At 39.0% G+C, this 10,939-nt stretch overlaps 1 protein-coding gene across 1 annotated transcript; it reads right to left on the bottom strand.

Annotated features, from left to right (window-relative positions):
- Positions 1-762: 762 nt before the first annotated feature.
- On the bottom strand, positions 763-10,231 carry LOC106941889 (calsequestrin-1-like). The gene is made up of 11 exons (XM_015025034.1): positions 9,807-10,231; positions 7,632-7,725; positions 6,813-6,913; positions 5,811-5,922; positions 5,539-5,612; positions 4,692-4,822; positions 4,543-4,588; positions 4,345-4,399; positions 4,102-4,202; positions 3,910-3,984; positions 763-1,921 (listed from the first exon to the last, which is right to left on the bottom strand). The coding sequence occupies exons 1-11, from the start codon at positions 10,041-10,043 to the stop codon at positions 1,466-1,468; spliced, it is 1,482 nt and encodes a 493-aa protein (XP_014880520.1). The 5' UTR covers positions 10,044-10,231; the 3' UTR covers positions 763-1,465.
- Positions 10,232-10,939: the final 708 nt, after the last annotated feature.

The following is a 10,939-nucleotide window of genomic DNA, read 5'->3' as shown; positions in this document are numbered from 1 at the left end:
ACACTGTTGGCTTATCATGTAAATTTCTAAAAGAACCTTTAAAAAAATCTACTATAGATAATGAATTAATATTGAATTGGTGGTACATTTAAATTTATATTCAAAGTTTGTTATCATTTGTTTTAGTTATCAGTTTTTAATTTAGTTTTGATATGGCTGAAATTGACGTCTATAAATATAAATCATAGCATGACACTGCCTTAGCATTAATATATTTACTGCGTTATAGTTCACTATATTTTGTTATAGTTCACTATATTTTTTCCTTCTTTCTTTTTTGAACATTTTGAAATGTAATTCAACAAAACAACACAATTCTGGGAGACAATAAAGCACAATTTTGCTCAACTTGGTATTTCAGAAGGAAAATAACTTTACTGTTATGCTTTAGATTGCTAAACCAGCAATTTCTTGTAAATATACACTCCAGTAATACTGGGCATTTCAGGTCATACCCTTAAAGGGTTAAGTCAGCTGTTTTTTGCAGCGAGTTAAAGCTATTAGCAGTAATACACCCCTCACCTGTTGTAGAAAGATGTCATATCACCATAAGATTCATAAAGATGAAAGTAGTAGAGGTAGGAGCAAGTTAGACTTTAAGTTTTGATTTTTGGTTTGATCTGCTTGCCCTCCTTTCCTTATCGTTTCCCCCTGACATTATTATATTACATACAGAAAAACCCAAAATCCAGAAGAATTGTTCAGCACACTTATTTCACACAAACACCCATGCTCACCTCTTTAAGAATTATACAATAAGTAAATTTCTTTCCAAGTTGTTGTTTATTTAAGACTTCACAGTAAATTAAAATTCTCTCGTTACAAAAATAGAATCTGGTTGTTGTCATAATTCATCATCATAGAAAACATCCATATGATGTACAGTACTTTCATTGTACAACATCATACTGACTGAACACAGTAGACTGGTGGTGTTTGAGACCCAACGTGACAGACTGTTAGCACCCTTGAATCGGATATTATTCAGTTCAGTACCGGGGAAAACAAGAAAATATCTGAGTGCATATAAAACATGCAAACAGCAAAAGACAAGACATTTGGGCTTATATATTTTGCATAAAAACAACAAAATCCTTTCAATTCTATGAATATAAAAACTTTAATATGTTCAAAATCCAAAGCAGTAGGTGACAGGATTTTTAAAGAATATCTTCTTTTATTGTACAAGACAGTATTACATGTGGAAATAAATAGAAGATTTTTTTACATCATAGATCAGTAACTTTGTCAGGGAGAACGACAAAAAAAACTAATGGAATATACTGATTCTGGTGAGCTGCTGAGAGAGGATGATGAAAAGATGAAGGATTTACATGAACGGACGACTTCGTGATCAGAAATTGTCACAAAAGTGGTTGATTCAGCAAAGTCATCGACGTGATGGTAATGTTGACTCTTTAAATGGCATTGGTCAGACTTAGAGTTTAAATTACGACTCAGCAATCTAATCGTCGTCGTCATCGTCGTCGTCGTCATCATCGTCGTCGTCGTCGTCATCGTCGTCGTCATCATCGTCGTCATCATCGTCATCGTCGTCATCATCGTCGTCGTCATCATCATCGTCATCATCGTCGTTGTCATCGTCGTCATCATCATCATCATCGTCGTCATCATCGTCGTCATCATCGTCGTCATCATCGTCATCATCATCATCGTCGTCGTCATCGTCATCGTCGTCGTCGTCATCATCGTCATCGTCATCATCATCATCATCGTCATCATCATCGTCGTCATCATCGTCATCGTCGTCATCGTCGTCGTCGTCGTCGTCATCATCGTCATCGTCATCGTCTTCCTCAGGATCAATATCTCCTGACAATACATCTTCAAGCCAATCTTCCAGCTCATCCACAGAAGGTAAATCCTCCCCATTATCAATGTCCATCCACACGCTGTCAGCCTGCACAGCAACAACAGCAGTAAAGCAATGTTTTCAATTCCATTTAATTCAATTCAGGTTCAAATTGAAAATCAACTCAGTTATTTTTGAACAGGGAGAAAGAACTAGACCTCCCCTTGTTAGTCAGTTGTGCCAATTTACCAGATCAGCTGTGACATGTCAAGTCACAGCTAATCAGTTTGCATCAACTGAGCAACTAGTAGTTGTTTGAAAATTACCTTGACAGACTCACAATCATCTGATTCGCCAAATCAGCTGATGACACAGATTGATGCAATGTGGTGATGCAACAAATCATTAACATCTGTCAACTAAAGGTAGGGGATATCACTGATAAGAGCTTAGCGGAAAAGTATTTTAAAGCAAGCAAAGCAAAGATGAGACTCTGAGATCATGATCATGAACGCCTCAGACAGACTCATGACAAAGACAATGTCCAGTTCATTCTCAGAACAAGCTCAGTTTTGTAGTGAGAATGCAGAAAAAGATTTTATACAAGGACTGGGAAGCCAATCTGAGACACTCATACTCTTACAGCACCCCACCCAACACAAAATGCCATGGGGGTCACAGTTGTAGCTCTTTTTTGCATTGGCAAAACACATATGGACTGGACAACTAGACTCAAGTTAACCAAGCAGCACCTATGCTAGATTAAGAATCTGGTATGGCTTGCCACAGTCTGAAGAAAAGCCAAACTACCCCTCTTAAAGTCAGATTGATCAAAACCTCTTTTCCAACCCCTGTGTTGATCCATCAACAGCTGGAGCACTCTGCCCATCCCCTCTTCTTAGGAAGATGGTGGCGACAGTGGTAGCAGTTCGTCCTGCAATGGGCAGGTTACCAGTTCAATCCCCGCTCTGTCTGCCTCTGTCATTGTGTGACAATTTAGCTTGGGAACTTCAGCCACTGCTTGCTCCTACTCAAAGGTTTCATCACGATCATTACCAATGACCTCTAGACCACAGATCTTGGAAGCTGCATCTATTGAGTATCCCGAACACGGACCATTCAGATTCCATTGTCTCAACCTTTCTCTCAACATGATATAAACTCTCCCATGGATGGGAGTTAAATCACTCCTGAACTGTGTCCTTCATCACATATTCCTAGGTCACCCTACACTCAATTAGATTCACCTGGTCTTTATGGTAGCTCTCCTGATATGGAATCCAATTAACAAGTTGATGCTTATCAATAGTCAGCTCTGCCCCTCCCTTTAACCACCTTTTGAAGACATAAAACCAAAGGTGTGATTTCAAGCCTGGTCATTTACATTTGGATGAAGATGGCATGGTACCAAGAGCACTCATTGATCACTTTATGTCCAAACATGTTCTGGACATCCCATACCTAGAACAGACATCCATTCCTCGCAATCATACCTATGCAAGGGATCCCACCATTCCCAATGGTACAATTAAAATCCCCCAGGAACACAAGAGATTTTTCAGATGCCACCCATTCCAGCACAGAGGCTAAATGAAGACCTGGTTTTGTGAACTTCAGCACATTGGCACAAGTTATATCCAACTATCTCACAACTCAATGTCACTAAAGGGGAAGCCTCTCACTCACTAAGAAGAACTCCAACATATTGGAGCTCAGCCAAGGGCCTTTGAGCATCCCCAAACCTGCACAAGGCTGGGATCTAGTGGGTCAGAAACATCCCCAAAGAGGGATGTGTGTCCAGTACAAAATGTGGCAGATGGCTCCTTTTCATCTTTTCATAGGCGGTCAGAATAGATCAAAACTGTGAAAGGATGAAATTAAGTAATAACATAACAGCTGCACCTGTTTATAGACCCAATTTCACTTAAATAGGTGACATTCTTACACGGGCTTAAACTATTGCCGTACAGATAAGCTGTAATCGAAAACAGAACCCGCCTTAAGTTAAATGTGCTGCAAGAGTAACATTAATTAACAACATTTAAGAATAGATAAACTATCCAAAGTACAACTATTTTCCTACAAATAATACTTACATCATCAGCTTCAATGACACCAATCTGTGGGTGGGACAGATCGATTCCGAAGGTCTTTTCCCAGTGTGGCAAAAGCTGAAGAGGGAATCAATCAAATAATTATGGCACTACCACTGTTGCCAACTTTTAAATCCAGGTTTTCACGTAGATTGTTCAGTATCATTTACTGTATTGTATCATATTATTTCTTACCAAAGGGAAGTCGTCAGGGTCAATCCAGAGAATGCTGAGGTTAGGGTTGTCGGTGTTATCCTCTGCAACTTGTTTCAATTTGTGCAAGAACTCAAAGCCATCTGCAGAACAGAAGATGACAGTTAAAACGTTTGCTTCTGCTCTTCATGACACACTTGTTTATTTATAGATATATATGTTTCTACCCATACAGATCCATCTGTTTATTAGAGGAATTTTCTATTGAAATGTATTTTTCTTTACCGATATCGGCCTCTTCTGCAAAAGCGACAATATGTTCTCCACCGACATCATCATCCTGTGAGCAAAATAACAATAATCTGTACTCTAAAAGACTTGAGATTAAGATAACAATATCAGAAACTAATACATATTAATACATTTACTTAAAGCCTCTCCATAATAAAACTGATGCAAAGCTGAAAGTGTAACATTTCTTACCCAGATCTCATATACGTTGCTGGGTTTCAGTTTCCTCAGTGTTGGTCTAAACAAGCACAGAGCCATTAAGATAAAAACATACTTAGCTTATTCAGACTGTTACACTTATAACTAAAAATATCTCGGAGCATGCCAACAATAGGAGCTACCTGTCATTATTTTCAATGAATTTCACCAGTTCTTTCTCAGAGTAAGGTTTTCCAGGGATGACCACAGGATTCTCAATGAAGGATTCATAGAAGTCTACTTCATTGAGCTTCAGCTCCAGGGCCTTAGCAACCTGCGGCAAAACAACAGTAATTGGATTTATGACCTGACCATGATGGCTGTATCAGTGATGCAAAGAAATACTGGGTATTACAGAAAAACACAGTGCTCAGCAAGGAAAACATGCATCCTGTCATTTTAACAAATAGTAGCAGGATCTAGTGCTAACAACTGATACCACACGGTTTTCAGGTTGCACATAAAAACAGAACGACAAACCTTTGCAGGTTTTATTAAATTAAGAATGCACACAAAACATTGCATCATGTATGTCTGAATTAAATAAGATGCAAAACTGAATGCAAAGCAGCAAAAACTGCAGAAGTGGTGAAATAAAAACAGAGTATATTCTGTAATTTAACAAGTAACGAATAACTTACTCAGACCTTACATTGCTGCTTAGGTTTATTTGCAGTTGTGCTGTAGCGATCTTCTCATAATAGTGTTTCCAAAAAAGTTTACTGTCTTGACTTTGACTAGACCCTTCCATGTCATAGTTTACATCATGGTCAGTGATTATTTTGTAAGCTGCCTGTCTATTGATCAGACGGCTCATCGTGAATAAATTTCAAAGCACTTAGGTGTGCAGGTAAGCTTATGGCTGATTAGTGACTGCACAGTGTTCAGGTGTTTTTCAGTTTTTTACTTTCTGGAATGTAATTAGCAAGTTATTTCAGTATTTAGCAAGCTAACGATACTGAAATCTTTTCACAATTAAAATGACCTTACCTTAGGATTAAATGTTGCAAAGAACTTGATGTGAGGATGGAACTCTTCAGCGGCATCTGCGAACGCTTCGAAATCTGAAATGTTACAAGTAATTTGTCAATTTATTCCAGTCTTTATGTGAGATATCAAACAATGCGCAGCTGCTGCATCACTGCTGCTGACTGTGGGTTAAAATCAGACCCGTGAAATTATTCCAGGCTTTATGCTGCTAATCTCACATCTAGCTACACAGTTACTCGGTACAGATAGTCATGCCATCACAATATTCTTACGTTCTGACTTGTGACTCTTAAAGTAGCCCACCAGTTTGATGTCCTCTTCGATGCTTTCAAAGCCTTTCAGTTCTCTGCTGTTGTCAATAATTTCCACAGGATCTTCAAGAACCTGAGGGAGAAACGAAGTGGGAGGGAAGAGAAAAGAAAACCACAGTGAGAATATCTGGTTGAAATATCCATGTAGCCAGCAAATACAAGCCCCGATCGGAAAAAGGCAAGATGGCATGGAAAAATGCAAATAACTACTAACAGCAACAATGACCGAAAGCTGTATATTGTCTCCAAGTTTAGCTGACTTATGCATTTCAGGTCAGATATATATGGTTGAAACCAGATGTAAACCAAATAAAAAACTTTTTATTTCATCACTGTCTCAAGTTAAATCAGACCAAACTTCTCCTGTTTTATGTTAGAATTACCAAAATTATTTCTATTTGCTAAATGGCAGAAAACATAGTTTTTTTTTTCAAATGTTTTCTGTAACTTCCTTCAAATTGAGAAGTTTACACATAGAGTTATTACTGTCTCTTTGAAGCCCAGATGATGATTTCATAGCTTTTTTTATTCATTGTCTGAAAATATCTGGTTTCAATCGTAGCAGCAAACTGTGATCATGATTTGATTAAAGCTCTTTTTATAAAGGCTTGCTGATTTCTCATTGTCATAAACCTAACTTTATTTCTAGAAATCATCTTAATTGTGCTAATAATCTAATAATCTTTGTGTACTATTTTGCGTCATTTCTTTTTTTTTCTTTTCTATGGAAAGTTGTAATGGGAGTAGATGTCAGCTCAAAGTGGATCTGGTTACGCTGGAAGTTTCTCACCGTTAATAATATAAATATCATGTAAATGTGAAAACTATCTTTTTTGTATCCACTTGCATTTTCAAAATGCATCTTGACTTTTTCCTGATTTCAGGTTACAAGTATTTGCTTTCCTTCCTTCTTCATGCTTAAGTAAGGCAGGCTATTAACTGGGAGACTATATCCTCACGAACATCATAGATGAACTCCACAAGGGTGTGTGCCTCAAGTTCACCGTCATACTCTACAACTTCATCGTCGGTGAAGATGAAGATGCTGTCTGACTCTTCAAGGCCTGGAGAGAAAAAAGACAGTTATTAAGAGGCTGATCTCATGCGACATGTTCTAATGCCGCAGCAAACATAAATCTGGGAAATATGAGTTCCTTGTAAAAAATATTCCCATGCCTTAAAGTTTTTTACGTTATGTCACATCACAAACAGAAACTTCAATGTATTTTATTAGGATACTGCATAATGCATAGCTTAAATGTGCTTAGAAAACCTAACTGTGCGGCACCTTAACATTCAACAAGACCAACAATTTAATGGTTTTGGTTCCTGTGTTAGAATGGCCCAGTCAAAGTCTCAACCTAAGTGGCAAAAATCAGTGTTTTTATGTAGCTCTCTAGACTCTAGAGAAAAAAAATAGAAAATTCAAGATGACATTTCGGTGTGCAGCTGAAATATCATCAATCACAGATTTTTTTTTTCTGTTTACCGATTACATCAATATGAAATATTTTTTAATTTTAAGAAGTACTTATCTAATGCAGAGAAAGGTATTTATTAATATTTTTTACTGTTTCTTAGAGGATAGTTTGATCAATTTATACTGCCACAACCGGTCACATTTATTTTGGTAGTTGTAACAAGAAACAATGTAAAAAGGTTCAAGTGATATAAATGATGTGCAGTGTTGTACATCAGCACCTTCCTAAAATAATGGCCTAAGTCATGTTTTGACAAAAAACAACAACAAAAAAAAAAACATCTTTCTATCAGCGCATTTACCTAATTTCTTTGCAACGACCTTGTCAAGCTTTGCATCAATGAGTCCAACTCCAATATCCTCATCTTCAAACTCATCCAGGACTTGGGCTGCACGCTGCAAAAACAAAACACTCCGTTACCTAAACACATTTCATGAAGAACGCAACCACATATTGAGGAAAAACTGCACTGGGGGAGCTCCACTACCATAAAAGCCTGCTTTTCAAAGAGCTGCTTTGGCACTTTCTAAATCTGTACGAAACATGAACCTCAAGACTGACAGTCAATTCCACCAATGGGCTGTGACCCTCTTGCCTTGAGGAAGTGGTTTAAGGTTGTCCAAGTGCATTTAAAGACTAGAACGCACTTGCTTCATCGCTCGCTCACTAGCTCACGTACACACATGTAAGTGGAGTATGAGATCTTGAGCAGCTGCCTTTAGCGGCATAAATAGTCGGCATAAACAGGTCGCCCTGCAGGTTGTTGAGCAGATGATTCCTTGCATTGCTTTGAGCTCGTCTGTCTGTCGTAGATCAGAAATTGGAAAAGTGGAGCATTTTGAATGACACTGTTGGCACAATTTTGGAGAACATGAATTGTCATTTGGTGATGGGTCGCGATTAAATCATATTACATTATATTACAAATTATATATCTTGCACTAATCCAGTGCCGTCGCCTGCAAAATGTCCTGCCTTTTGCCGTTTCCCCTTACTGACAATAACACCTCATTATGTTGAAATCATTTTCTGTTTCCGAGGAGAAACCCAAGCCTCTAACTCCAGCATCTCCGGTCAAATATAAACCGAGGAGCAACACCAGCCCAGGCGCTATTTTGGTGAAGCGATGCTCAGCACTCGGGGATCCGCTGACAAGTACAGTACTGCAAGTGTCAGTCACAGTGGGGAGCTGAGGTGGCATCACTGAATCCAAAACCCCCAGTGCTGGCCTGCAGCCCTGACCAACCCAACCCCCCACCAAGCGGAGACACCAGAACCTGCTGAGATGATGTGATATGCTAAAGGCAGATGCTCACTTCAATCTCCCTGTTCTTCTTGGTTTTTAATGTCTTGCTTTTAATAATTTACCTTCAACTTTATTTTTTCCTCCATAGTTTATATTTCCTCCATAAATTTCACTGTCAGTTCATGTTTCGGGTGGGTTTAATGCAGACATTCCAGTCATATTTGCATACTTGGAGTGTCTAGAGGCTCATTCGTCACTGTTGACAAATACCTCACCATAATAAAAGAATTATGCCCTTATATTTCCCATTTGGAATTTGAGAGCCATCGAATTTTTTTAAATTACATGTAGGTTGTGAAACGTCCATAAAAGCAGATTTATCTATTTGCCTTTAGCAGTTCTTTAACACGTCTAAGCATCTTCCTAAAATAATGGCCTAAGTAATTTTTTTCCAAAAGTAATCTTTTTTTTTTTTTTTGCCAAAATCACTTTGGGCAAAAAAAAAAAAAAAATCACGTAGGCCATTATTTTAGGAAGGTGATGTCATTAAGCATGCACTATGTGATAAAATGTCATAATATCGGCCAGATTCCTTTTTTCTTTTTTTTTGTTATGAATCATAGAAAATATATTTTTTAAAAGAGCGCCAACTCCATCGTAAATCTTGTAAAAGGAAAAACAAGGAAATGTTTTAATGAAATGTCAAATCTGAAAGCTTTGTTAATACTAAATGCCAGCAATGGTATTTTGGGAGTATTTGATGATTGCTGCCTTATAGATCATGTGCAAACTGACTCTATGACCCTTGATAAGCCGTTCTTCAACACCTTGAGAGCTGATGCAGAAGCTTTATGCTGGATGGTGACGTAATGTGGGGAAAACTGCTGAGTCTCCACTTCTGACAGGGGTCCTAATGTTTGACTGGCATGCACAAGCACTCAACGTCATGCACAGTCTTTGGGGAATAAGAAAGAAAGAAACAAAACAAAACAAACAAAACAAGGCAATGTGTAGACTTGTTTTTGTCCCCCACTGCATTTCAATTTTTGCAAATTATGCATACATTCACACCTTTCTTAACTAGAAACGTTGCTTGATTTTGAGCCTTTAAACCCAAAATGAGTTGCAAAGTTAAAAACTCAACCTTTTTAATAGTACTTATTATTTTTTCTGAGTTATGTTAATTCTGGGTCTATTTCCAATTACTCCTCCATATCCATCTCAACCCACCTCGAGGGCCAACTCCTCAGCCTCAAACTGTTTCTGGGCAACGCGGCTGGATCCGGGGTGGTCATGGTAGTACACCACCATAACGTCGTACTTCCTCATCACGGACTTATAGTTCTTGGCGTTCAGGTTGTGTACTCGGTCCTTGCCGTCATATTCGGGGTAGTCCAAGCTCTCCTTGGCCAGTGATTGCCCGCCAAATGACAGCAAGACTGCCACAAGCACCCATGTCCACTTCATGGCTTCTCTCTGAGACGATTTAGATTTCTTTTAATTATCGTACAATTAACTGAGTGGGGTTAAAAAATCTTTTTTCTTTGCTTGCAGAACCCTTTCCAATCCGCGTCACCCAGAAGAGAGCAGGACTAAACTCCTGGATCCACCTTATGACAGACCCCACATGGGAAACTGGCAGTGGGGCACAGGGTACAAGAGGGGCTGGGCTAAGTTTGACATAGGTGTGACGGCGTCCGCCTATGGTGGGGTGTAACTGAGCAGGGGTGAGGTGGTTGGTGGGGTGACAACTTTGTGTGTAGGTGTGTTTAAATGTTAGCTGCATACCTATAAAACTGGGCCAGAGTGACGCGATGAGGGCCCAACTTGTCAAGCGCAGAAAATTTGGAAGACAAAGCTGAAGCTGCTGGGACGAAGTGCAGGCGCTGTGTTTGGACGCTTCTTCTTTTCTTGCCAAAAAAAAAAAAAAAAAAAAGGTGCGATAGATTTAGAGCTGGCCGCAAATGTAAGGCACTCTTCTCCCATATTAAGTGAAGGATGAAGTCTTGGATCCCAGCTAAAAATAATGGAAGTAGGACAGAGAGGTCCATATCAGGAGGGGCTACAGTCGGTGTCTAATTTGCTGCTGCTGGCATTGGTGCAGTGCTAAAATGTGGAGCTGGGTCACTCAGGGACAAGAAGAGAAGGGGGGTGGGGGGACAGGGGTCTAGTGAGGCTTCAATGTAAAGATGTCACAAAAATAGATTTTTGCAAGATTCTGACTTTCCCTCCCCAGGTTTTTGTTACCCAAAACAAGCATCCTGTTCATTCTGCCAACTGACCACTTGCTTTACAATCTAATGATGTAGAGGCCACTGGAGATGGCACTGCCTTGCAAAGAAACACAATGAGAAGCATAACGT

This window comes from Poecilia latipinna, unplaced genomic scaffold (assembly GCF_001443285.1).
Source record: "Poecilia latipinna isolate Pla-1442-1.1 unplaced genomic scaffold, P_latipinna-1.0 Scaffold3923, whole genome shotgun sequence".
Classification (NCBI taxonomy): Eukaryota; Metazoa; Chordata; class Actinopteri; order Cyprinodontiformes; family Poeciliidae; genus Poecilia; species Poecilia latipinna.
The sequence above is the reverse complement of the archived record's forward strand: the minus strand, read 5'-3'. Positions and strand labels throughout refer to the sequence as shown.